We start from the raw sequence: 27658 nt of genomic DNA on the forward strand, positions 1-27658 counted from the left end.
TACACTTGTGAAAGCAGATTCAGATGATTACTGGCTTCATGCTTGATTGCTGATATACAGTATTACATATGTATAATAGGCCATACCACAGATAAAGAATTTGAAAATTCACCCTGCAAGTCATCATCACCCACCACTGTCATGTGCCTTCTAACAAACTGCTGCAAAGCTGCCATCTATTTAAAGTATAAACGTCCACCCTATTTATGGACAGTGTCTTATGTAAACATTTGTGGAATGTATAGTCCTAATGTGGGGTTATATTCTTTCTAATTTGCTGTTAGTGAACCAGATTCAACGCCCAACAGTTACATTATTGAATGCAATTTGTATAGCATGGCTACCAGCCTACTTCCTGTGAACAATTAACTTATTGTGTATTAAAGTATAATGTAAACGATTAGATGAAACCCCAGTAGTGGTAATGTTAATCTTCTGGGTTAAAAAATAAAAAAATTACACAATGTGAAATTCCACAAACCTTTCCAATTAGTTATTGCATTATTTTATTTACTTTTTAATTTTGTTGTAAACCACATTTAACTTAAAAAAGCTAAATTAAATTGCATCCAGAACCCAAAATGCATTATAAACTTCTTTTTGACAAATACTTCTTCCCAATGTTCATTACTACTGGACCTGTTCCTAACCTAATGTGTGCAACAACAAAAAAAGTGCAATAGCTGTCATGGAACAAAACAAAAGCATTCAAAATTATTACAATAACAAATATAGCTTCTCATTTAAACAATGTTCTTATTGTGACGATAGTTACCTTCTGAGTTACTCTTCACCTTGTAAATTAGCAACACAAAAAACATTTGTCATTTGTATTAACTTTATTGGACAATTATTTACTACAACAAAGCTTCTATGAAGTAGGCATGAAATTGGAGCATTTACTTTACTTAAAACATCCTGTGTGTATATGTATGTCTATGCATGTGTCAGTGTATGTGTTCAAGATAATTAACTCTTCCCCTCCCCTGCCTTATTTAGTGATGTTGTTTGCATTCATACTTTTCCCACTACCACTAAGCACAATATATGGTGTTTTCTGAGATTTCTGCTTCTCTTGAAGCAAAGCCACGGTCCCAAGAGGAGTATCACTGCTGCTCATCTTCTTCAGCAGTGCCTCTTCCTCCAGCTTTTTCATCCTCCTCTCGGTCTTCATCTTTCCAGACCCTTTACCATGGAATCGATGTGAAAGCTGCCTGAAAGCCTCTTTTGGAGTGAGTCTCCGCCCAGATTCATCCACATACTCAATCTTGACATCAGGCTTATAGCCATCCTTATCCTTGAAATCTTGAGTGAAGCCTCTGTATTCTTCTCTGCGACTGTACTTGTCATCAAAGCCCATCTTGTCCTCGATGCAGTAGTTGTCATTGGGCAAGGCACCTTTTGTTGCCCTGACACGGGCTACCTTCTGCATTTCAGTGTCCAGTAGACCTTTGTTTTTGCACAACAGCAAGGCAGCGGCAAGACCGGATTTCACAATGGGCTCCTCGTCCAAAATGGTGGCAGAGGCTGTGGAGAAATCTGGCTGTTTCTGCTCTTCATCCAAGTTGACTGTGCTCCATCCAACATTCTCATCCATTTCTGAGTCTGAACCTCCAGCATCATCTTTCTCTTCTTCCTCTTCAAAGTCCATAATGTCTTCTTGGTCCTCTCTGTTGCCTGACAGCCCATACGTTGGAATATCACCCAGAGTTCTGCAAAACTCTGAGGTGGCGTTGAAAACAATGTTGTTCTTCCTCTCAGGATCATTGTCATTGTTGCCTTCGATAAGCTCTTTAATCTGCTCTGCCACCTTCTCTCCAGAGTCTTTGAGAAGCTGCTTTTGCTTCAGCTTCCTCTGCTTCTCCAGTTGTTTCTGTAGCTCCTGCTCTGCCTCATCCTCCTCAATTGCAGCTGGCTCAGGAGGTGTAAAGTCTTCGTCGTCACTTATGTCCATTTCTGCCATCCTAACGTCATCGGACATTTGGGGGATAGCGTGTGGCAATTTGCTCTCCTGCTCCTCCTCCTTTGCTTCCTCACCCTCTTCCTCAACCTGTTTGCGGCCTCGACCGCGTGTTCTGGAGCCAAAATCAGTGCTGCGAGTGTCATCAATGAGCAGCTCATCTACAGCTGGCTGCTTCTCCTTCTTCCTGATCTTCCTCACACGCCGTTTTGTCTTTTTAAAGCCCACCATTTCCTTGAGTGTGTAATACTCTGAGGCGATGGTGAGAGCAGGCATGTCCAACGACTGGGCCTGTTTTCGCAGAGCCTCTCTCATGGCCTGAACCTCCCGCTCTCGCTCCCCATCAGCAAAGCCCCCCGTCTTCAAACGGAAACTCTTTTTCTTTTCACCCTCGATTTCCTCATCATACTTTGACAGTACAGAGTGGGTTTTAAACGTCACCATGTCATCCACACTCTCCTCTTCTTCATAGGGCTTGTAATCTGGCTTTTTCTTTTTTAATTCCACATTCTTTTCTGCTTTTTCCTTGTCCACCAGTCCCACGTTTACAAGCACATCTTCCTCCTCTTCAAGTACACCTTTGTCTTGTAGGGTCAGGATGACAGTCTGGCCCTCGTTGAATGAGTCCACCTTGTGCTGCACTTTGAGTCCTTTTAGATCTTGAGATGTGTAGGCATCCTTCTTGCTTTGTGCAAACTCCTCCTCTATCAGACTGCTCACACCAAACTCCTCATCCATCTCTTCCAGAAGTTTGGCTCTTTTCTCTGCCATTTCTTTTTCTTTTGCCATCAGTCTGCTTTTCTCAACCCAAGCAGCTGCATCATCCAGCCAGTCCTCCTCTGCTAGGGTCTTGACCTTTCCCAGTTTCTTGTTCTGGATGCGCTTTTCTTTCATGGCTGCAAGCTTTTCTCTCATATCTTTCTGCTTCTTGATGAGAACAGGGTTAATGGTCTCAGCCACCATGGGTTCTTCTTTAGTGCCGAGCTCCTTCTTGTTCTCATTTAATTCCAGAGGCTTCAGACCCAGCTTGGCTCTGAGTTTGTTTGTCTCCTCAATGCTGAGAGATGCGTCTCCGCTTGCAGACTGAGGCTGCAACTCTGTATTGCTTTCTTCATATCCAAGATCAACTTTCTCCTTCTTCACTCGTGGCTCCCCGGTACTCCTTTCACCTTTGCTGCGGCTCTCCCGTCCGCTTCTCTCCCGAGACCTGGAGCGTTTACGTTTCTCTTTATCCCGAGTCCCATCCCGGTCTGAAGCATCTCTTTCTCGGTCCTTGTGGCGATGTTTCTTATGTCGGTCCTTCCGCTCTTCTGCGTCTTTGTCGCGGCTTTTTTCCTTGCGTTTCTTGGAGGATCCCATTATTTCCTTTGCAGAGTACAACAGTTGCAACTAAAAAAACAGATACTGTTGTTAGTATATCCGTTTACAGCCAACCCGTTTTGATGGATAACGGAAGGTTAAGATGTTGCTAGTTTTCCTTCGCTAACTAGCATTGGCTCACATTAGATTTGAATGCTAAGTGGCTAACCAACGACACAACTCACTTAGTGCGTAAGCAAAAATGAAACCTTACATTCAAAATCCAGTAGTGATCGACGAAAAGTGAGGATGTGGAAAAAAAATACTTAGCTATATGTTTCTTTCACAGCAGTTTAACCACCTAGCTTCACGCTCAGGCACACAACTTCACAACGTTACGTCGTCGTCGAACACCCATAGCAAACACCAAACAACTTAGCTAGCTACTGTTTCCGGTAAATACACTTCCTGTGGTCGAAGACATTAATGTTACGCATACTGCCACCTGCTGTATGGAAGTGTTATATCAGGTAGGAGCACATCCATAAGCTGCTGCTGCGTTTTGGGACCATATTATGTATCAAATGGCTTTTACCAGAATCAAAGAGAATTTGTAAAACCTTTACTGCATTAGCTAGCTAGCGGTTAGCTATAGAAAGTGCTGCTTGGCAACGACATTTCCTTCACCCTGAATGGTAATATCTAACGTTAGCTATGTTCCCTATCTCAAATTGTAGCTAAGCTAACTTAACATAACTAAAAAAACAGTATTTTAACCTGCTGCTGCTTTTGTCGTTAGCTAATGTTAATATTGGTTAGTCGCGACAGTTTGCAAACCCTAGCTTAATGCGACAACTACCGTCACTATCGGGTTGAAGTTTCGCTTTGCTAACGTTAACGCAAGCAGAGATGCTTGTTTGCTTCAACTTTTATCGAGACATTTAAAGTTAGCTCCGTGGTGAGCAGAGCATACTAGCTTGCGAATAAGCTAGGTAGCACTAGCGAGCTACCTCAGCAAGCTTGGTCACTTTCGCTCCTTGGTTAGCATGAGATGATCTTGTTCGATCGACACAAATTACGCTAGCTAAGTGTTGTGGTGTTCGATCAAACGTCAACGTCCACCATAGAACGTATGTAGACGTTAACCAGCAGGTTGGCTGGTGCAGAACGGGGTTTGCGTGTTGCCATGGCGATTGTGGGACATAACTAGCGCTAGGTCACAGATGTTAAACTAGTAAAGTTTATTCAAGAAACAAGCTACATACACTTACATGTTTTAGGTTTGTTTAAGCTAACTAAAAGTTCCAGGCTGCACTTTTTGCCCGTTAAGCTAACATTAGCTGGTGTCCCTGCGGGGAGCAGTGACAGAAAGCACGCGCGCTCCACGGTGGAGGGAATGTGTTGTTTTCCCCCGGGAAGAATCCGAGCGGGCCACACACAAAACACACCGACTGCAGCTAACGTCAACGGACAGATCACAAAAATAGCCAGTAACGTTAACTAGCTATCAGCATCGGTCAGTTAGTATCAGTCAACTGGCTGATGTTTTCAAGCTGGTCGTGATTGGAGAGTTACCGTTTGCTAAAGTTAACGGCTGCTGCTGGTAAGACATGACGCATTTGATGCTTTAGCGGTAATGTAACTGTTATCTGTAATTCATAAAATCGGTCATGTCAAGTTGTAACGTATGGTGAGTACCGTTAATGCGTCGTTAGCTATCTAACGTTACTGCTGGCTAAGGAATCTATAAGATTAATTAACTTACGGTTAGCTAAATGTCAGTTGACTGAAATTTTTAGGCACTAACGTTAGGTCAACTTACAGTGACCGGTAGCCTTAACGTTATGAACCTTAGCTAGCTAACTGTTAAATAACATAGCATTAACATTACTTTGATTTTTTTTTTTTGTTCTTGTAACGTTAGGTTAAATGTAATATCAGGTGCTTGTTCTGTGTGGTGATCAGTATCTCTTGTTGTAAATTCTGTTTCTTTGACTGTGAAATGTCCTTTTCCTATAAGGTTTTTAATGTAGACTTGTATACCTTTTGCTTTTTGTTCTGTGTGGTGACCATTATGCATTTTGTTGTGAATTCCAGCAAGCTGTAAGTGGGTGACATGGCAACTGGAGGCACTCCTTTAGATGACAGTGCAGAAGAGCTGCACAATTGGACTGTAACCAATGGCAGTCTGGAAGATAGACTCAACAACCTGGTAAGGGCTGTCAGAACCTTTTTATAGAAGGCAATTGACTGGTTGTTTAATGTTACATCGTCAGAACTTCTTAAGACTTTGTTTTATTATCCAGCCAATTTCTAATCATGATTTTTAATTCAAACTTAAATAACTGTTAAACTGTTAAATAACGGGCACCTGGATAGCTCACCTGGTGCCGCGTGTCGTTTCCCCTCTCCCTCCCCTTTCATGTCTAAGCTGTCCTGTAACAAATAAAGGCATAAAATACCAACAACAACAAAAAAAATCTTTAGAAACTGTTAAAATGGCTAACTACACAGTGCTCTGTGTTTTTTATTTATATAAAAATATATATCTCTAACTGTCTTGTCACTATCATGGCTTATTGATGCTGTCACAGCCCAGTTCTTAGACTGTGACAAGAAAGGGAGACCACGAGATTAGGCTGCCCAAGAAAGCCATTTTTATTTTAAACAACCAAATAATTATTCAAAACAACATAACACAAATTAACTTAAGTAAGTAAAGAATATAGCAAGGAAATGTAGCTGCCGTCACACCATGCCTTGCTGAGAGAGAGATAGCGAACCCCTGAAGGCAGCAGCCAGACCAGAAGTAGCAGCACCCGACACAGGTGCAGCTCGTCAGCGCAATCGGCACCTGCAACACAGCAGACCAAATACCCCAGAGAACAGGCACAGGGACACCTAGTGGCAGGGAGGCTGGGGTCGTCATAGTGCCGTGATATGTCTGATATGAATGTTATACGTGACATGCATCAGACCCTATTAAAGTAAAAGTATACTATAATTAATGAAAATGTTTTTGCTGGTGATCAGGACTGGGGTGTTCAGCAGAAGAAAGCCAACCGATCTTCAGAGAAGAACAAGAAGAAGCTGTCAGCTGTTGTGGTGGAGAGCCGTCTGACTAATGATATTTCGCCGGAGTCCACCCCTGGGGCCAGTCGCAGGAGAGCACGCACTCCTCATTCCTTTCCCCACATCAAATACACCACCCAGATGTCTGTCCCAGACCAGGCTGAGCTGGACAAGCTGCGTCAGAGAATCAATTTCACAGACTTGGATGAGGTGAAAAACTGCTTTACTCCATCAGAAATTGTTTCTGTTCAGTGTGGTCAATATGTTGTTGTTAATTCACATCACAGAAATACAAGGATAGATTTTTTGACATAAGGTGGCATGAGTGACATACTGGTAGATATATGAATGTAAGGTTAGTAGCTCAGTCTGTGAACAGAGATATTACAATTAGCCGATGGTTTGACAAACTAATAACAACAGCCTTTTAAAATGGAAGCCAGCATTATCAATAACGGACTACAGATGGCTGTACCTGTCAAGTTACATATGTTGTGGTTTAAACGTTTTTGATAACTGGCCCCATGTGCTGCAGTTTATATATGTTTGTAAAATGGGGAGTAACACAATAAAAAATCTTGCATTAAGATGTGTGGTAATCTGTAGTACTGAAAGTATGATATAAGGGAATATTTGACTTTAGGTAGGTAGCATGCAAAGGTAGCATGCACATTTTTTGACTAAAACCTGTGTTGTAGAGCAAAATCTTTATGAACAGGTCACTGTACTGATTCTTTGTCCTCGACCAGCATGAGCATGAGGACGCACATGCATGGCACAAGCACACAAGTGCCTAAATGCTCATTTCTGCTGATTGTAGATACTGTAGCTGATAGCTTTGTGTCAAGTCTCACTAGTGCCTTTTGCGGAATCTCAAGGACCTGGAATAGAAATCTTAACGATTATCGCAACGTCAAACAAAAAGTTGCAGTTCTTGTTCAGTGATGAAATGCCAATGCGTTGCTGTGATGCATTGGCAGGCAGCAAAGGAAGTGATAGCAGAATATTTTTCGTTGTTTGGCTGACCTTGTTCTGCTGTTTAGTTGAGTGTGGCAGCATTGCAGAGCTGTGCATGAAAACATGTAAATATTCCTAAGGCTCTTCTATGGCAGACAAAGCTGAAGTCAAAGAGGATTTTGTATTATTGCAGCAGGGGCACTGTTTCTACTTTTTGACTGAAAAGAGTTATGTAAAAAATGTTCATTTACAATGAAACAACCTGAACACTTACAGTTTCTGAGATTTCAAAAGAAAATGGCCAGATGTTTAAGTGGTGATTTGTCTGACTTATATCATCTTTTCTTACTCAGAGGAGCATTGGCAGTGACTGCCAAGGACGTGCCACAGCTGCCAACAACCAGCGGCAGTTCGCTGGAGAGAACAAGAAGGCCTACAACTTCCTACCTCTGCATGTAAACACTAACAAAAGCAAGGAACAGCTACATCCCTCCTCCTCTGCCCCAGCCACACCAGCGATCACCAAGGAAACTAAGAAGCAGAGCCCAGGACTCAGGGATACGTTAACCCCTTTGGTTCCTACCAAGGAAACTCCAAGGCTCAGCCGTGGTGGTACTGAGAGAGGGTCCTTAGCACACAGAGAATATGGGAGAGAAGAGCTGAGAATAGACAGCAGCCAGGTAACCTTTTGTTTTGTTGTTGCCAAGGTTTTAGTCAGCTCTTTTTTTTTAACTGCCACTTGATGCCTTGTGGTCTTGTAGCCTTGCTGGTGGTGCTAGAGGAAAAGTCAGAGGATCACTAAAGTTATGATGATTTATCCTCTGGGTAACATGAATGTCAGTACAAAATGTCAAGGCAATCCATCCAATTTTTGTGATGCCGTTCCTTAAACCCGTAGCATGGTCAAAAAAAAAAAGAAGATAAAAAATAATTTTATTAACTTTTAAGAAATTTGGTCTATGAATAAAGGCAGAAAACTGGAACATGTTTTGATATAAAACAGATGGTTCTCCAGTGTAACACACCTAAATTACAGAGATGGTAGACACTGAAAGATATGTCATATCGATTTGATAAACTTGCCCACTGCCTCCAGGTGGCCAGAAAAATATGGTATTGCAGGTTTAAGTGTACTAATCCTGCTTAGAAAGACATTAATTTCACATTTAATTACAATGAGTCCCCTTTCAAATGTCTTTGTATCACTGCACTCCAGCTACTCTGTAAAACCAGAACTAGGATGAAAGTGAGGGAGAGCTAGTGCAGCTGAAACTAGGCTGTATTTAGGGCAATTTATAAATATGCCACCCCTGGTGCCTAGTGAGTTTGTGCCCAACCCTTTTCTGCCCTTATTTAGCCTAGTCTGAGCCGTTGCTACAGATGCTCGCTCACCTTACTTATGTCTTTCTCTGTCTTCTTTTCATTAACTCTTCTGAAACCAACACCCATACACCGCCCTCCTCTCTGCACGGTCTCAGGTGGTGAGCAAACTGGTACAGATCCGCGAGTACATCAGTAAGGCCAGCTCCATGCGGGATGACCTGGTGGAGAAGAATGATGTGCCGGCCAACGTGGAGCGTCTCTCCCATCTCATCGACCACCTCAAGGAGCAGGAAAAGTCCTATTTACGGTTCCTGCAGAAAATGCTGGTTAGTCTGTCATTTGTCCTTCTTTATCTTTTCAAGAATTAATCTAGTTCTTTGCTTTTCTCATAATGTCAGACAAATGTATACAATTTCAGTAAAATGTGGTCTTTCATGTGTAAAACTTGGTTCTTAATTAATTCCCAGATAAAATGGAACCTGTTGGTGTTGTTATCTAGGCAGCTTGCCACATATATTTTTCTATATGTCTTTCTATGTGGCCTGATGCACTTCCAACAGTAAACTCATGTTTCATGTGATGATAAAAATTAGGACATTCAGTAGCATGCTATCTTCCATTGCTGCAGGAGGGCTGTGTTTTGTATTTGGTATCACACTGCCTTGACTGGAGCATTTCTGTGAAATATATAGTATTATTTACCAGAAAATTTCTATTATGCAGATAGTTCAATTAACTGCATGTTCTTTGCTCTCCATATTCCCACAAATTTCAACAACGTGGACATGCTGGCATTCTTGTATATGGAGCTTTTGGGGGGAGCATATTGCGTTTTGAATAATTTTCGGTTACTAAGTTGTTACTTTAACAATGCCAAACTGTTGCTGGACAAATTCTCTGTACTGCATAATTTCCTTTTCAATTATATTTGAGTCTCACGCTGTTCTTTTCACCATCCCTAGACACGGGAGAATGATGAGGACGATGTGGGGACCCTGGATTCTGCAGTGGGCTCAGGTTCACTGGCAGAGAGCACTTCTCTAAACATTGAGGTCCGCTCTTCAGATGCCTCAAATGCAACGGTGTGTACATTTGTGGACTGTTTACCAAAAATCTGCTGCCTTCTACCCTGGTGGTCTCTGATGCATAACACCAAGCCATTATAATTAGTATAAGGTAATTGTATTTTGTCCTTTTTAAATTAAGGAAACATGAGGAAATGTAAACCTTGCTAATTGGATCCTTTGCGTTTCAAACACTGTAGGTTAGTTTTATTTGCTGTGTCAGTACCTGACAAGCCTCTTTTACCTTTTCTGCTGAGTAGCACCGTAGCACTGTGTTTTGGTAGAGTCAGTGATTGTAATGCAATGTGGATGTGAATTTTGTAGGGCGGTAGGCCAGAAACAGTGCGAGCTGACCAAAAGGAAGAGTTGGAGAATCTGCGTAAGCAGCACGAGCTGCTGAAGAAGATGCTGGAGCAGCAGGAGCAGCTCAGGGCCCTGCAGGGCAGACAGGAAGCACTAATGGCCATGCAGAACAGTGCAGAGCAGGCACTTGCTGTGATTGAAGACACTGGTGAGATACACACCTACATTGTCACAGGCCCATTCACATTTACTGTAAGTCCAGACCAGGAGAAAAAGTAGTACACATTACTTTTCTTCCATCAATGAGAACTCAGTTGGAATCTTTCTTTTTTTTTATTTTATTTTATTTTTTGTAATTGCAAGAACAGATTTTTGTTATGGAAAGCATATTTGTGCAATCAATATTTTCTGGTAAATATGTAAACAATTTCTACCACTCGAAGTCATATTTGTTGAATTACATTAATATAATTTCATATGTTTAATTCATTTGACATTTGTTGTTGTCATTAGTTGTCACAGAAACCACAGGCAGTGTTTCAGGCCTGAGCATCACGTCTGAACTGAACGATGAGTTGAACGATTTGATCCAGAGGTTCCACAACCAGCTACACGATTCTCAGGTACAGTAGACTATGCATTTGGGCTGCCATAGCCTCCCTAAATAATATCATTATGTCATCTAGAAATAATTCCGAACATTGAACGGTCTTCTGACTCATGCACTGAAGGTTTTTCATAAGTACAAATAATTATTATTACAGCATTATGTCAATGTCCGTATGTCAAGATATTTCTTTTGTAAAATTCTTTATGAAAATCCATAATCTGTGATGTTGGAATGTCCACCTCTGGTCTATCTCTCACTAGCCACATGACAAGCCATGTCAACTTAAAAAACAAACCAAAAAAACATCAACAAGCAATTTGTCTAAACTCTTTAATAACAAATTTATAGTTGAAGTATCCCATTATTTATGCCTTTCAGACTAAAGCAGTTCCAGACAACCGTCGCCAGGCAGAGAGCCTTTCCCTCTCTAGAGAGGTGTGCTGGTCTAGGGCTCCCCAGGCTGTTGGTCCACCTCGGCACAGGCCTCTCCTCCACTCTGCTTCTGGTCCCCACACTGGCCTAGACACAGGGGCAACAGCTGCCAGTGCCAAACTCACTAAGCTCCAAGAACTCCAAGACAAAAAGCAAACCATGGACAAGATCCTGCAGGAGCTGCATTCACTCAGAGACCAGACTCTCAACAACAACAACTCGTGTAAGAATATTTCAGAAGCCTTTTTTTTTTGTGTGTGTGTGTCTTTTTTCCACTATAAAGTGTGGATGAACTGTATGTGGTTCCCTTCAGGTCGTGGCTTGTCAACACAGTGCAGTCTGAGTATGGGAGGATCTTCAGATTGTCCATCTGCGCTCTGCTCTAATGGGGCCTCAGCTTCTACTCCCTTTCATCCTTCACTCTCGCAGCGCCAGGACAGCTCCAATTCCACAGACAAGCTCAGGTACACACACGCAAACACAAGCCGCTGAATAGGCAGGTCAGATATCAGCACCAGGGTGTTGTATAGCAGGGGGTGGTGAAACATAGAGTGGTGTAGTGAAACCTTGCAGCCACAAAACCTACTACATGTCCTTGTGCAAAACAAGTTTCAGCATTTGCAAAAGTGTTCTTGAACAAGACGCCCACACTTTTTAGGGCTGCTTTTCTTTAAGGGACTCTTTTTGTGAAGTAATTGTCTTGGCATCACATAACCTTTTAATTATTTAGCCTAGTATACGTTTGCATTTCATCTACACATTTGTTTTCTTTTCTACTTCCTACAGGAAGCTAAAGGAGGTTCACAAGCGTTTAAACGAGCTGCGGGAATTGGTTCAGTACTACGAACAGACCTCTGATATGATGGTGGATGCCGTCAATGAAAATGTGAAAGAGGAGGATGATGATGAGGAAGAGGATGAGGAAGATGAGACAGAGGACGGTTCTATGTTTGAGGCCATGTTTGACTCTGAGCAGGAGAACCGCCAGCCTGTAACTAACATCAGGTGTGTTTGTTTAAATAGTTGTATAAATGAAATTTTATTTTCAAAATGTATTATCATTTAATTTTTCTGAATAAATAAATGACTGATTGGACTTTTATCGAAAGATTAAACGTATACTAGAGCTCCAACAATTAGTCAATTTATCAATTAGTCGATCAAGAGAGAATTAATAGCCAACTATGTGTTTTCAAGAAAAATATGCCAAACATTTTATGGTTTTAGCTTCTCAAATATTAGAATTAGCTAATTTTCCTTGTCTTACATTATAATAAATTGAGTAATTTGGGGTTTTAGACCTTCAGTTAGACAAAACAAGATAGAATTCGGCTAGCTCTTTAGTTATTTTACGTATTTTATTTTAAGAAAAATAGGAGATTTTTGCAGGTGAACTGCAGACCTCGCACAGCAGTTCTTATGCTTGGCTTAAACAATTGTCAGAGCTGTTGTGATTGGATGGCAGACCACCTCCTACTTGGTGTTATTTACTTTTTATACCTCCGTGCCGATGACCGCTGTGGCCAGAGGCATTAATTTGGGGTTTTAGACCTTCAGTTAGACATAACAAGACATTTGATATAACCCTGGGCCCTAGAAGTTATTGTTTGGCATTTGTCTGCTGTTTTTATAGACCAAATGTTTAATTCATAAATCAAGACGATAAAAATCATATAAGGTAAGGAAAATAATTCTTAGTTGCAGCCCTACATTATTTACAGATTCAACGTGTGTTAAAATTTATACATTTTACTTAAACACTGCAAATGGGAAGAGAAGGTTTGTTGTAATTGTGCTCATGTTACAGTATGATCGCGTTCAGCATTAGGTCACAGTTTGTGTAATTCTACTACTGGCATTGTAATGTATCCATAACGATAACTGCACTTGGTGTCTCTAGAAACCCACAGCGCAGTGGGAACTGGACAGACTTGAACAGCCTGACCAACAGGCGCAGTGTCAGGAGCAGTGGCACTAACAACCGAGATGGCAGACTCAACACTGAGTGTGAGATCAACAACCGTTCAGCAGCCAACCTGCGCAGCCTCAACATCCCCTCAGCCATAGGTACACTCATTCACACACGTACACAGATCCATGTTACAGCTGGTGGTAATCTTCCTGAAAAGCAAATGGGTGGCATAAACATTTGAAAGTATAAACATAACTGAATATAACTGCATCTTATTTGCCTGCAGCTTGTTATCCTTCCATTTCATTCACGCTTGTGTTGACAAAGGCACAGTGGTGCAGAGATATGCTGTATCATACTATAGAATGGTAAATTGTATTATCACCATTATAAACATGCTTTTCAAACTTGGTAACATTAAATCTCAATAGTTTAAAAACTTAAATCAGAATTAACTGCATGCGTTTTGCACGTCTGAGATAAAAATTTGTAGCAACAAATTCCCATACATTAGTTTGGTAATGTGACTTTTATATAAAAGAGTGCTGTAGTTTCAGGAGCTTGTTATTGAAGGTCTTTATTAATGCTAAAGATGGAAAGAGACCCATTTTTAAATTATATTTTAATAATATTACAAACTAACTGTTTAATTGAATCTTTGCTCTCATTTAGAGTGCCAGTACAATAGGGACACCCCCTATAATCAGGTGAAGGATGACGATGACGATGAAGACGGTCTTGATAATGATGAAGGGGCACAGGCTGTGGCTCCAGACAGTGAGGCTTCAGGGTCCAGTCGAAGAAGCAGTCTGGGGAACAATGGCGGTTTTGCCCAGAAGGTTCATCGGCACACAGCGAAGCAGAAACTCCGGCAGCTTCAGGAGCTGGTGGCCATGGTTCAGGTGAGGCAGATGACAGAATAATATTAAAGATTCTGTAGTGGGGATGTAGGTGTTACTTCTTTATTGGGAAAATGAAAGGAAAAGATGTTAAATATTAGGGGTGTGCAAAAAAAAAACGATTCACATTCGTATCGCGATTCAAGCTCTACCGATTCTAGATAGATAGATAGATAGATAGATAGATAGATGGCGCTGTATCGAATTCACACTGACACCTGGGCACTTGTTATAATCAAAAGAAGAACGAGTGCAGCAGAAGTAGTTTAGTCGGTGCAAACAATGGCAAACCTCACAGAATTATTCAACCTGCTCCATCCTCATTGAAGGCGAGAGTTTGGGCACATTTCGGCTTTTATAACCTCGAGGGGACGACGGAACTTGATAGGAATCATGCAGGCTTTGCAAAGCGAAAGTGAAGTATTTTGGAAACACCACAAACTTGAGAATTCGAATGGTACGCCATCGCCCAGAGATAACATTAAAGATGTGGACGAACAACAACCTAAAGTACCTAACATGTCAGTCAACCAACTTTTTCAATGCTCTAAACTCCCACAGAACACTTTTTATTTAACAGTTTTATTTTATACTTGAGTTAAATGTATCTGAAAAGTGGCCAAAGCTTGGCACTATGCAGTTTTTAGTTGCAAAAGTTTTCATTTTTGTATGAAGACATATAAAGAAATATCAAACTGCATTTAATTTGTTGTTTCTTTTCTTTTAAATTGTATGTCTACTGCAATCACATGGGAAAAGTAACTACATTTACATACGGTGAATGGTATTTTTTTAATCGAGAATCGTTTTTAAATCGAAAATCGATTTTGAATCGAATCTTGAGCCTAAAAATCGATATCGAATCGTGACATTTTCTGAATCGTGCACCCCTATTAAATATGTAGGATTTGAAAATATCTGACTTTGTCAACTCCTGTTAGTAGTATTAAAACTGCTGGGTTAAATGTTTTTCATTAAACTTGAAGTAAAGTGTTTTAGCTTAGATTTTCTTTAACAGCTTAAGTGGTGTCTATATCATTGTTACTAGAAAATGTGTTGTCTCACCCGTTATGGTAGGCTGAACGCTATGTAAGGTCTGTGTTTCTGTCTGTCTCCAGAGTGACGACACTGATGGCACAACAGCTAATGAGGACGAAGCTTTACACCAACAGCCAAATAATACCAGAGCTACTATGACTGGGTCGCTGGCAGCCGGGTCTAAACAGAATCCCAGAGAACTCGCTCTTTCCAGCAAGGCCAGGTACAGTACAAGGTCGGAAAAGACTTGTCTCTACAGTGTTTCCATAATATATTTTATTTTATATATATTTTATTTCATGTCGGTGCGTTTTTGGCTTGGATTCATTTGCAATGCATCAAAACTATTATGGACACAGGGAGAAGCTGTATGAGGAGAAGCTGCGTCAACAAAAGCAGGAGCTAAAGCAGCTCCATGAAGAGCGCCAGAGGCTTATTGAAATCCAAGGCAAGATCCAGGACCTGCAATGGGCTTGCCCTGACCTCCAGGTATTTTACACGCATACACGCAGACTTCCTGGTTAAATGAGGGTTACATTTAAACACACACACACACACGCACACACACACACACACACACACACACACACACACACACACACACACACACACACACACACACACACACAGGTTTCCTGTCTTACTCAAATAATATGCCAAGAATCTAAAGTATGATTTGAAAAACCTGTTTAAAAAAATTTTTTTTTAATATTATGTCCAACCTTATTTAGACTATATTAGGGGTGGACTAAACAATAGGAACACCTCTCAGTAAAGAACACCATAAACTACAGCTTCCAAAATGTTGGACTTGATTAAATAAACACTTCTGTAAAACAGTTTCAACAAAAACTAGAACCTTCCTGAAGGTAAGATTTATTACATGGCTGTTGTATGAGACTGCATTAGTTTTAGAGAGGTGTACCAATGAACTGGCACCTGAGAGTTAAAGAAACCGCAGATTTACAAACTAACATTTTTACTTTTTGTTGTTTGTTGCAGTCATCTGTGTCCAGCACAGTGAGTCAGCAGGGCTTGCTGAGGAAGGTTCCAGTTGCAGTTTCCACTCCGGCCACTGTCCTGGCTTCCTCCTCCTCTGGACCCAAAACCAACTCTGCTGCGCTCAAACCCACTGCTCCTGAAGCGGCTACTTCTTCAGTCACTGACAATGAGGTAACAGACTCCACCTGGCACACAATAAGACCCCTGGCTACCACTAGCCAAATGTCCCAATGAAATCTGTGCTTTCAGAATAGTACAGATTATAGTTAACGGTTGCCCTCTGTTCTTGCGTTGTCAGCAGCTATGGTCTGAGATGCGTCGCCACCAGATCTTGCGAGAAGAACTGCGACAGCGCAGAAAGCACCTGGAGTCCTTGATGGCTGAACACCAGAGGCGTAATGGTCTCAGTGACTCTTCAAGGCGGATTGATGACTCAGAAGGCCCTGCTACACCCTCACAGCCTGTTAGTAGGGATGAAAGGTAGGAGACATACTGTTAAAGGGGCCTGTCACACCAAGTTTAAGAATTCGGCTAGCTCTTCAGTCATTTTACGTATTTTATTTTAAGAAAAATAGGAGATTTTTGCAGGTGAACTGCCAAACCCACACAGGAGCCACATTGTAGCTCTTATGCTTGGCTTAAACATTTGTCAGAGCTGTTGCGATTGAATGGCAGAGCACCTCCTACTTGGTGTTATTTACTTTTTATGCCTCTGTGGCGACGACAGCTGTGGCCAGAGGCATTATGTTTTCAGGTTGTCGGTCCGCCTGTCCCTGATATCTCAGGAACCCCTGGAGGAAATTTCTTTAACTTTGGCACAAGTGTCCACTGGGGCTGAAGGATGAACTGATTAGATTTTAGAAATCAAAGCTCTCTTTGACCTTAAGTCCGTCCCATTCTCTCGAATGCTATATCTCAGGAATGTTTTGAGGGAATGTCTTCAAATTTGGTTACACTAATCTTGAAACTGGTGATTGTACATATAACTTCTGTGCTGCCGGGTTGAAGATGTGTGTGTGTGTGTGTGTGTGTGTGTGTGTGTGTGTGTGTGTGTGTGTGTGTGTGTGTGTGTGTGTGTGTGTGTGTGTGTGTGTGTGTGTGTGTGTGTGTGTGTGTGTGTGTGTGTGTGTGTGTGTGTGTGTGTGTGTGTGTGTGTGTGTGTGTGTGTGTGTGAAGCATCGACGTTTCAGCAAAAAATACACTTGCGCTATACAATACCTTTTATTAAATTGCTTTAAAATCTTCACTGGACAGACATCTTCTGTGGACATAGACAGCACATTTGTACCATTTGTTGATCATCAAATTGTGTCATCAGGACAATGGCTACCTGGGGTTCCACTCCCTGCCACCTTGAGGAGGATGACGATGATGAAGACGAGGATGAATATCACTCAGAGATGGGTGCCGAGGAGGAAGAGGAGCAAGAAGAATGTTCAGAGAGCAGCTCTGATGACGACATCCACATCTACTCATCCAGTAGGAACCAGTGCTCCTACAGCAACAGGAAGAATCAAGAAAGGTCAGACAAAGTGGAGGCAGAACGAATTCCATTGCACTAATATCTATAAGCTGTCTTTTAAAAATTATGTGCTCACTCTATTATGTGTGTGTGCTTCTCTTCTTTCTTTCTTTTTAGCAACCTAAAGCCTCCACCAGCCTTCTCAGGTGAAGGTAGTGTGAATCCATCTCTTCCTAACAAGACTAAGGCCAAGCAGCAACAACAGCAGCAGTCCAGAAGTTTGAACCAGTCTGGGACGAGCGAGCATGGTGGTACACGACGACAAGAGAACCTGCGCTGGGCCTCTGAGCTGTCTTTCACCGAGGGCTCATGTCAGTGGCAGGAACAGGTCAGCCAGCTGCAGAGACAGCTGGACTTCAGCACCAGCATGTGCCATTCACTCCTGCAGGACCAGCAGGTTGGTGCACAGAACACATGCACAGACACTGAGATGGATGGTTGACACGAGCTTGCACCGCATTTGTTGACTTAATTTGAAGTTATAGTGGAGTTGTCAATGCAGTCACTGTTCTTCACTCAGAGCTTTCTATTCTGTTTGTTTAGGTGCCTTTTTACTTTGTCTTTTTATACGTAACGAAATCGTTGTTTCAAACTAAAACATTCTTTCACCTTCTTCCACAGACACTCTCTTACATGTTGCAAACCCTGCTGACGGGTCAGTACAGTGTGTTACCCAACAACCTGTCATCACCACAGGTCCACCTGGTCATGCACCAGCTCAACCAGTGTTACACCCAGCTGGCTTGGCAGCAAAACAACATACAAAGGTGAGAAATAATGGTACATTATAGTGCACCTCTGTATTTCTATGAAGTTGTTCATCTTTTTACATTTTCTATATTCTGTCATACTTTTCCTGCAGACTAAAGCAGGTCCTTAATGACCTCCTTCGCCAGCAGCAGCAACAGGCTTCCTCTTCAACAGCAGGTTGGCAGACACAGAAGCGTGACTCGTCACAGGAATCCAGCTACGCTCCCTCAGCCTCCCCTGGTGTCTTCCTCCCCTTTTCCACTACCCTGCATCCTTCAACCAACAACATGTCAACTGCTGCCTTATCCCCATTCCCTCCTGGTATGAAAACCATATTTTATTAGCTCTTGAAATTAATTCTCACACAAAACATGTCTAGAATGGTATGCATTAGAAGTAACAGAAAGCTAAAATGTCTAAATAAAGCTCAGAAGACAGGGTTCGCAGTGACTCCTTTTAAAGACAGCTATGGATGTTTTTTGGGTATGATGTGATCTAGAATGCCGAAAACCCTCTCAGCTATTCCAAAATCAATAAAAGTATGACATTCAATAGGTGATTGCATTTGTGAGAATCTTGACAAATGCTTCTTTGCAATAACAGAAAATTAAATATAGAAAACTTAGAAAAGGTTTTTTCTTCATGTAGTTGTTGTACAATGACTAAACAATGTTAATGTTGTTGTTGTTGTTGTTACTAGTATGAGTAATCTTTTTCATTGGTGCATTTGAATTTGAAGTAAGTGATATATTTTAAAGAGCCTCAGTCGTACAGAAATAAAAGGCCAAAAGTCCTACTGCGAAGATTTTATTGATTCTTTTGACCATTTGCACTTAAACGTTTTTTTAATTTTTTTTAAATAAGTATTTTTTCTTTCTTTGGCTTTGCAGGCTTTAACTTATATCCACTCTTCCCTGCTCCCATGGGGGAGTTCCCTCAGGGTGCTGCAAGTCAGGCAACCCCTGACCAACGGAAGCAGCAATTAGACCCCAACACCTCAATCAGAACCGAGTACATGAGTTTCCCTCCTCCACTGCAGCGCTCTCCTCTTAACACCTCTACAGAGAGAGGGTAAGTCCATCATTTTTGCCTAAAAAGACATTTATTTTTATTTGTGTAAGCATTATTGTTCATATGTTTATTTTTCCATGTGACCCCTTTAGCCCGGCTGGCTGGCTTAAAACCTCCTGCGCAAACAACTCTTTCCAGCATCAGCAATCTAAAACGGAGCCCCAAGAGTCGCTCCCCTCCTCCCCCACTTTTGCCTGCCGCCACCCCCGGCCTCAAGAATTTGACAGGGCATCACAGGAAAGCTTCAGCAGCATGCCTGATCCTGTGGATCCCACCACCATCACAAAGACTTTTAAGGCCGGGCGCAAGGCCTCTGCACAAGCCAACCTGGCCTCCCGAAGCAAGACCCCCAATTCCAAAAGTCGTCGCAGGAGGAGCAAAGGGCACAACAAGAACAGTGAAGGTATCAACATGGAGTTGGATCTCCTGTATTATTTGCTGTAACCAAATTAGCAAGGACTTGCTGAGAAAAATCTAATTAGGGTTTTTCTAAATTTCTTTTTTTGTATTGTCCTCAGGCCATGAGAGTGACAGTGTTAGCAGCACTGAAGACTTTGTCCAGGAGAGGGCAGCCCTGTCTCGTCAGAGGGATCAGAATAAGAGTCTGTTGGACAAGCTGACTCAAGAGAAACTTGACAGCAAAACTAAGCTTGGGAACAAACGAAACGACCTCTCCTCTGGTGCGGGTCAAGCTACTTATAGTGAAAGTTATACACCCACTTCACCCCTGTTGTGTCTGTTTTTTGTTTTTCTTCTTTGTATACATTTAGTATCTTCCTTAGGCTTATTTTACATTAGCGTTTGTTTCCCCCCCCTTAATTATAACCTCTTGTCCTTCACATTTCTTTTGTTGCACATTTGTCATGACTGTGTGTTTTCATTTTAATTTTGGGTTAATTTACTTTGTTTAATTTATCTTACTCACAGCCTATGCTTGGAGAACACCCTTCCTCTCTAATAGAATTGCATGCACAGAAGCACCAGGTAAACTCACAATGCAAACCCAAGCATCATGTGGTTATTATGTCACCTAAACATTCCATGGCATGTTCTATTTTTGGCTTAACTTAAAGCAAAAGCCTCTAAGTTTGAGGGCAGACAGTTTTTTTTTCTACTCATGGATGAGGTTATGCAAGTATCCACCCAAATCTCATTCTGCCAAATCTTGAACCTGTAGATGCAAGCAGCGACTTCTCACTGTTCGAGGCTCTGAGGGAGACCATCTACTCTGAGGTCGCTACTTTGATATCCCAGAATGAGTCCCGTCCCCACTTTCTTATCGAGCTCTTCCATGAGCTTCAGCTGCTCAACACGGATTACTTACGGCAGAGGGCGCTGTATTCCCTACAGGTATGTATAGACAGATGTATCTGCTGTATGTAGTATGTATGGATATATCCTCTATGCTGGCCTCAGAGTACAAGGTATTCAGTCTGATCGACCCCTAAATGGAATGTGGGTTCTAGGTTAGAAGGGCAGAATATCTGGTCATGTGACTGGTTACAGATAACATTCTTTTTGATACTTTTATTTCAAATCGTTCACTTAGTTCACAGTACATTCTCATATCATTGCAATTTTTAGATCTATAAATGCAATCTACCCAGTGATAACAATAATAACAATCACAATAAAAATAAAAAAAACGTAATAATGATGAAATGAAAAAGAAATGTATACACACACATAAATACATGTGCCACGTTTGCACACACATACCTACATACGTACCTTTACTACATAAAAACACACCAGTTACATGAAGTGAAGGTAGAGAGAGAGAAACCTAAATAAATACATGCATACATACATACAAACAATACAATAATTGAACAGCTAATTCATCAGTCAATTTGTCTGTGATAAATAGAATAAATGTAATTCTTAACACATTCACACAGATAATATTTTGATCTTAAACTATTTCCAGACATAATTAGGGCTGTCTCGTTCATTTTTAACCTTTCATGGTTAAAAAGTTCATGTTTGAGAAAGGTTGGACCAGAAGCCTCTGCTTTCTGGGCAGACCAGACCTGCATGAGACAATTAGAGACAATTAGGAGGAAGAAAAGGGGGACTTTTGACATTTCAGTCATGACGCTCTAGGGTTAAGGCTGGTTTGGCATTAACATTTCAAGCATGTTAAGCTCATTTGAATTTGAGAGTCAGGTAATCTAAAATGTGTCTTTGTTTGTGTAATTTAGTCACATTTTGAAATCGGTCAACCTTTTAAAACAACTATAATCTGAGCCTGGCCTTAGATATAAGACCCCTTGAGAATTTTACCTGAAAACAATCCTCTCTCGCTTTGTTTTTGCCAGGATATAGTGACCAGGCACCTGTCAGAGAAGAGTGCAGCTGAGGACCAGTTGCTCCCTCTTGGCCCTGTGACGTGGGCTGCAGGCTCTCAGTCTGAGCTCACACCCAGTGAGAGTCTGGCAACCAGTGATGCGGTAATCCTTATAGTCCTCCTTCCTCTTACTCACTTTTACTTGCTTCCTCCTCTTTTCAATACATATTTAATCTCTCTCATCCTTGTCTCCTTTTATCCTTCCCTGCCTTGTCTCTTTTCATCCCTCCGTGTCTCTCTTTAGTCTGTGATTTTAATTTGCCCTCCCACCATTGTCTTTGAATTTAAATTGACAGCAAGACTTCAGAAACCTGTCTGTAGAAAAATGACCCTCATCTCTCCACATCTATTTTGCCAGATCAGACATGTTCTTTGTTCTGGGTCCAGGGTCCCCAGAGCTTTACTAATTGTGTGCCAGGCCTTTTTTATGTCTAAATAATGCCTTTGTTAAAGAATGATGGATGAAATGTCAAATTTTTCATGTTAGGAGAATGGCAAGAGAAGCCACCATTGCTGTTTATAGTATATGGTAGAAATTTATCTTTCAAAAAGTTTTAAAAGTAGATCTTTGATGAATCATTCATTCTTCTTTAATCCAAACAGTTGGGGGTAAAACCTTTCTTGGTAAAGAAAATGTCAGATATTATACTGTGGGTGCCTAGTAACAGAATCTTCACCTTTTTCAGGAGATGGTGGAGAAAAACTTGAGGGTCCCACAGGACAAAATAAAGAAGAGGGATGATGCAGAATCTGTGGACAACGACAGCACCATGTCAACCTCCTCCAACCTGGAACCATTTGCTAACGATGACCTGGGTATAGTCCCTCATGCGTGTAAAAACTATTTGGGGCTGAAGCTTGTAAAACTGTATACCTATCTGAAACCTTTTTTTCACATCCTGGTGTTCAAGCTGAACTGCTTTGCTTATTGCCTTTGACTAAATCAAATTTAGGTACCCCTTCCCACGTTTTCCAGCAGGACTACTTCAGGGCTTGTCTTGGTAAACCAACCAGTTCACACCTCAGGATCAACACTACAAGGCCAAACTAAAGAATAGAACCTTTCAGAAGGAGACTGTTTAGCAGTTAAAAAAAAAAAAAATGACTCCGATTTTGGGAGCTTCAGTGACATTGATTAGGAGTGACAGTGATTAGGAGCTGGCATACTTTGTTTGATTCTGTAGAGTAATCTGGTTACAGATGCATTGATAGCCATTAGTCTTCTCTCTCTTGCTTCCTTAATTTTGAACTGTTTGTATTTCTTTTCTGTCTTTCTTCCGCTCTCCTTTCTTTGCTGCTCTGATAGGCAACACGGTGATTCACTTAGACAAAGCTCTGGCCAGGATTAGGGAGTATGAGCGCATGAAGCTTAAAGCTGAGTTTAACCCCTGCAACGCCAGCTCTGCAGGTGCAGGTGGCTCTGAAGTCTCAATTGCTGTACATCCTTCTTCTAACTCCGCTGACCCACTGGAAGGTATCCAATCATATAAGACTGCCTGAGTACACCACGTGCAAAGACCTGTAGCAGCACAGCCATAGCCTTTCTCTCTGCTGTTTAATTTTGCAGAATTTTTTTTGAATAACAATGATTTGTGTGTGTGTGTCTGTGAGCAGGAGGTGCAGCCGGTGATATGCGCTGCCCTCAGATTGACACCCAGCAGTTGGATCGTCAGATCAAAGCCATCATGACCGAAGTCATTCCTTTCCTTAAGGTAGGATAACCAACACTGGGAGCTACAGATTATGTACTGGAATTGGAAAAAAAAAAAATTTATAATTTCCTATACTTGAACTGAACTATTACTTAAAAAAGTTCTTTTAAGTAATTAATAGCTGAAAGGTTTTAAAGCTCAAATTGAATGGCATCAGTTCTGGTTGCACCACCGTAAATATAAATAGTTATTGAAGGGTTAAATCATTGTACTGTATGTTCTTTTATTAGGAGAACATGGATGAGGTGTGCTCCCTCCAGCTGTTGACATCTGTGCGGCGCATGGTCCTGACTCTCACCCAACAGAATGATGAAAGCAAGGAGTTTGTCCGCTTTTTCCACAGGCAGCTGGGAGGCATACTGCAGGTATGACCAGTGACAATACCAGGTTCTTCATGTGCAGGTGACGCAAGTCTAAGCAGATGGAATGAAGAACAGCCTTTCTGACATTTTTCACTCTCTCCTCTTGCTCCAGGACTCTCTTAGCAAATTTGTGGGCCGTACTCTGAAGGACTGTGGGGAGGACCTTCTGGTGGAGATCTCGGAGATCCTCTTCAATGAACTCGCCTTCTTTAGGCTCATGCAGGATTTGGACAACAGCAGCAGCATCGCCTTGGCAGCCAAACACCGAAATAAGAAGAGGGCTGATCATCCCAGTAGAGCAAGGCACGGTCTCAAGGTTAGTGTTGGTAATATAATGAAAGTATGTATGACTAAGGCATTAACACCCTAGCACAGAAACGTGTTTGATTGAGACCAAATTTGACTCTTTATGTTAATGCCTTCCTCCAATTAGGAAAATACAGTAGCTGGTGGTGATAAATCAAAGTCTTCAGCCTACACAGATGAAGACAAGGTCAGTCATTTTAAAACTGATAATGAAATTGTCCCTACCACTTAGATCCCCAGTAAGTGTTACAATAATGTCTTTTGTTCTTCCAGGACCAAGATGAGGCTGAGCAGGAAGAAGATTCTACCCTCCAGGACCTTTACCTGCAGACAGAGACAAAGAACTGCAGGAGCAGTGAAGCTTCGGAGGTGGAAGAGGAAGATGAGGATGAAGGGGATGGGCAGGGAATCCCCCTGTCAATCAGTAAGTAAAAAAATATTCCAAAGGTCCCCTTAGTATTATTTAGTTTAGAAACAACCACCCAAAAGAGAGCCAAAATCCAGTACATTCTGAGACTTTACTTTTTACCTAAAATAAATCCTGTATATCCCAGGATAACATATTATTCAATTAGTTGTGCCAAAACTCCCAGGCTAATTTACTCCTACTAAATTATAAATGCCATAAAAAAAATCAACTCAAGACTTTGAATTTAGTCATTAGCGGTAATCCATCACTGTCGATGAGAAGTTGCCAATAATGTTACATCAGGATGTAATATCAGTAGTGTAGTAAAACAGTTTTGCAGGAAATAAGCCAACATTCCAATCATGCTTAAAGTGACCTTAAATGTGTACCAAGTCCTTTACATTTAATGTTTTTCCGCCTAAATGCAATGTTATGTAAACCCATACACGCATGCATTAATGCAGCACACGTGCCTCTTATTCTTATGTACTGTCTTTGTTTCAGGTCTTTCCAAAGCAGAGACTCAGGCCCTGACCAACTACGGCAGTGGAGAGGATGAGAATGAGGAGGAGGAAATGGAGGAGTTTGAAGCCGGACCCGTTGATGTCCAAACATCCTTGCAGGCTTCTGCTGATGGACAGGTGGAGCAGGAGGTCAGTGTTGAACATCGGTCACAGAGAGATGTTTTCATACACAACCACGACTTTAACACCCGTTTCTTGGTCCTGTCTAAACATGTGTAACTGCGTCGTGGTTCAGGGGACGACGACCAGCGAAACCCAGGCGACTAAAGCTCAACAGAGGAGTCTAGAGAACGATGATGGTGAGACGCCTTCTTGATATTTTCAGTGGAACTTTCCCTTCAAGCAACAACATGTCAGGCCGGCTTGGGTCTGAGAGAGATCTTGTTGTTTCAGACCCTTTCTGATGGGCCATTGTTTTTGTATCACATGTTCTTTTGTTTTGCAGAAATCAACAAGTCAGTTGGGAGCGTGGATTCCACAGTCGAGGACCGTGACATGGCGGAGTGCCAGAGACCTGAGGAGGAGAGTCAAGTTGGGGCGGCTGCTGCCTCAGAAGAAAGCTGTCGTGAAGTCTCCCGTGATCAGGATGTCCCCAAGGAGTCGATCCCAACGAGCAGCCCTGACACGGACTCCCCCGTCATGATCAATGTCGACGTAAGTCCAAGGCTGAAGATGCTTTGGTAACACTTTACTTGAAGGTATCTACGTAAGAGTGACATGACAGTGTCATGTGAAACCGAATGACACTTTATGACATGACACTTCTGTCATTAACGTTTATGACTTGTTTATAATGTTTATGACCCGTTTATGACAGTGTCATGTCACTCTCATGTCGATACCTTCAAGTAAAGTGTAACCAATGCTTTTTATATTAACCCAATTATCAGATTTGACCAAAACAGTGTGTTACTTACTGTAATGAAAGCACCATTACTCCCCAGCAACACGCTGAATACTTTACCCTTTTATTGTTGCTGTTGTGTATTGATTTTACCAATATCATTGATGCAGGAGATGGGCTCCGGTAACACCAGTCAGAAATCTGATGAGGAAGACTTTGTGAAGGTGGATGACTTACCGTTGCAGCTTGCAGTCATGTGTGAGGTGTGTAACCGCTAAGAAATCAAACTCTCGTAATATGTTTATATTAAGTATTCATAAAAAAAAAAAAAGGCAAGGTGTAAAAATCCCCTGTGAAAGCATCTTCATCTAATGATCCACTGTGTGCCGTAACATTAGGAGGAACTACAGAAGAGAATAGTGGAGGAGCAGCAGAATAACAACCTGTCTGTGGAGATCCTCAGTGGGAACACTGAATCTCTGACTGGGCTGGTGGGAAACGCACAGGCACTGAAGGAACCAGGTATGGGTTACAGTTTTGTTTGTGCAGTTGCCAAATACACTACAAAGGCTAAAACACAGTCTGTTGTTACCATGTGTATATCTATGCAGAAATTGGCCACTATTTGTGCCTGTGCATAAACTAATAGTCCAACCCCTCTTAGAATAAATGTGTTTTCCTTTTGTTGTTGTTTCTTTTCAGACCCCGTGAGTGCCCAGGGCGTGTAAAGATTTATACCGAAATTGTATGATTTTTAGCAACACTATGCTTACACCCTCAATCTGCTCTGGATGCATGATTGTTGATTCTTTATCTGCTAGTTTAAAGGAGCAAAGGCTCCTAATGTTGGTCACAAGGTTAGCTGTGACTCTCGACACACAACGGATACAACTTAACATCTACACATAATCAACACTTAGTTTGTTTTATTGCTGAATGTTTAATGTGATTTATGGGTAATCTGGAGGGGAGGGGTTGTCTTTATGCTGCTGATTATTGACAGTTAAGCCTCTGTCTGAATCTTTATACTGTAGTCCTGAAACTCCTGTTCAGATCCGCCTTAGTCTCCTTGGTTCTGGGATCAGTCTAACATTGTTGTGGTTTTTTAAAAAATGTTTTATTTGTCTTGGCCTGGCCTTATTGTTACACACCTGGTCTTTCCTGCACTTGATTCCTAATTCTAAGGAGCTTACAGTAGCATGGAATTTTAGCTGTAGCCTGGCTGACTTCAGCTAATAGTTTTTTTTTTTCCAGCTTGAACACTTTTTCCTTTTATATCGGAGCTCTAAGCTCAGATTGAACTTTTATCCCTTCAGATACATCTTTATATATTGTTCTGTTAATGGTAAGTCTCCATTATTGATTTTCATGTAATTAAAATGTTGACTACAGTAATAAGATTTCAATAATAAAATGCTGGAACTTTCAAAAAATGGTGTGTGTGTGTTCAATGTTTTGTACATCAGTGTTTTCATGTAGTTAGCCTTGTGGCCGTGCTAACACTGTAGTGTTATTCTTTTCAGATATCATAAAATATAAAAATCTACAGTAAATGTATGTAGGGGGCAGGGTCTCTACAGATACACACACACACACACACACACACACACACACACACACACACACACACACACACACACACACACACACACACACACACTTGGGTCATAAGTGATGATTGAGGGATTGCTTTTCTATTAGTCTATGCATTGTTCCTTAGGAAAATCATAACATATGCTACTATGATTTTTTTTGACATACTATACTATGACTTTATGACCTACTATACAATTGACTTTATATAAAATTTTTGACATGCTATACTATACCATTTTATGACCTACAATACTATGACTTTTTATGACATAAAATACTATGACTTTTTTTGACATACTACACTATGACTTTATTACTTTTTCGTGACATACTATACTATG

The 27658-nt window shown here is 41.4% G+C and overlaps 2 protein-coding genes across 11 annotated transcripts; one reads left to right on the forward strand and one right to left on the reverse strand.

The window, feature by feature from the left end:
* Positions 1 to 820: 820 nt before the first annotated feature.
* Positions 821 to 3675, reverse strand: sart1 (spliceosome associated factor 1, recruiter of U4/U6.U5 tri-snRNP). 2 transcript variants are annotated; one of them, XM_039787194.1, is made up of 2 exons: positions 3534 to 3675; positions 821 to 3349 (listed from the first exon to the last, which is right to left on the reverse strand). In XM_039787194.1, exon 2 carries the CDS (start codon positions 3317 to 3319, stop codon positions 992 to 994), a length of 2328 nt encoding a protein of 775 aa, XP_039643128.1. In that variant the 5' UTR covers positions 3320 to 3349; positions 3534 to 3675; the 3' UTR covers positions 821 to 991. The 2 variants fall into 2 exon arrangements, with proteins under 2 accessions (XP_039643128.1, XP_039643209.1); XM_039787275.1 differs by having other exon boundaries at positions 3505 to 3645.
* pcm1 (pericentriolar material 1) lies at positions 3670 to 27154 on the forward strand. Of its 9 annotated transcripts, none has more exons than XM_039787064.1 (40): positions 3670 to 3789; positions 5357 to 5471; positions 6293 to 6541; positions 7642 to 7968; positions 8767 to 8937; positions 9574 to 9693; positions 10000 to 10186; positions 10492 to 10601; positions 10967 to 11243; positions 11334 to 11484; positions 11807 to 12025; positions 12921 to 13087; positions 13605 to 13834; positions 14950 to 15104; positions 15229 to 15358; positions 15872 to 16042; positions 16170 to 16351; positions 17190 to 17393; positions 17511 to 17790; positions 18015 to 18160; positions 18256 to 18464; positions 19034 to 19214; positions 19307 to 19617; positions 19733 to 19894; positions 20142 to 20198; positions 20392 to 20564; positions 21536 to 21667; positions 22251 to 22380; positions 22871 to 23038; positions 23179 to 23276; positions 23507 to 23641; positions 23751 to 23954; positions 24072 to 24131; positions 24218 to 24368; positions 24858 to 25006; positions 25113 to 25176; positions 25323 to 25531; positions 25892 to 25984; positions 26120 to 26243; positions 26424 to 27154. In XM_039787064.1, the coding sequence occupies exons 2-40, from the start codon at positions 5376 to 5378 to the stop codon at positions 26447 to 26449; spliced, it is 6408 nt and encodes a 2135-aa protein (XP_039642998.1). In that variant the 5' UTR covers positions 3670 to 3789; positions 5357 to 5375; the 3' UTR covers positions 26450 to 27154. The 9 variants fall into 9 exon arrangements, with proteins under 9 accessions (XP_039642998.1, XP_039642839.1, XP_039643067.1 ...); XM_039786905.1 differs by lacking the exon at positions 3670 to 3789 and adding an exon at positions 3796 to 3954; XM_039787133.1 differs by lacking the exon at positions 3670 to 3789 and adding an exon at positions 3796 to 3954 and having other exon boundaries at positions 16173 to 16351.
* Positions 27155 to 27658: the final 504 nt, after the last annotated feature.

Source organism: Perca fluviatilis, chromosome 1 (assembly GCF_010015445.1).
Source record: "Perca fluviatilis chromosome 1, GENO_Pfluv_1.0, whole genome shotgun sequence".
NCBI lineage: Eukaryota > Metazoa > Chordata > Actinopteri > Perciformes > Percidae > Perca > Perca fluviatilis.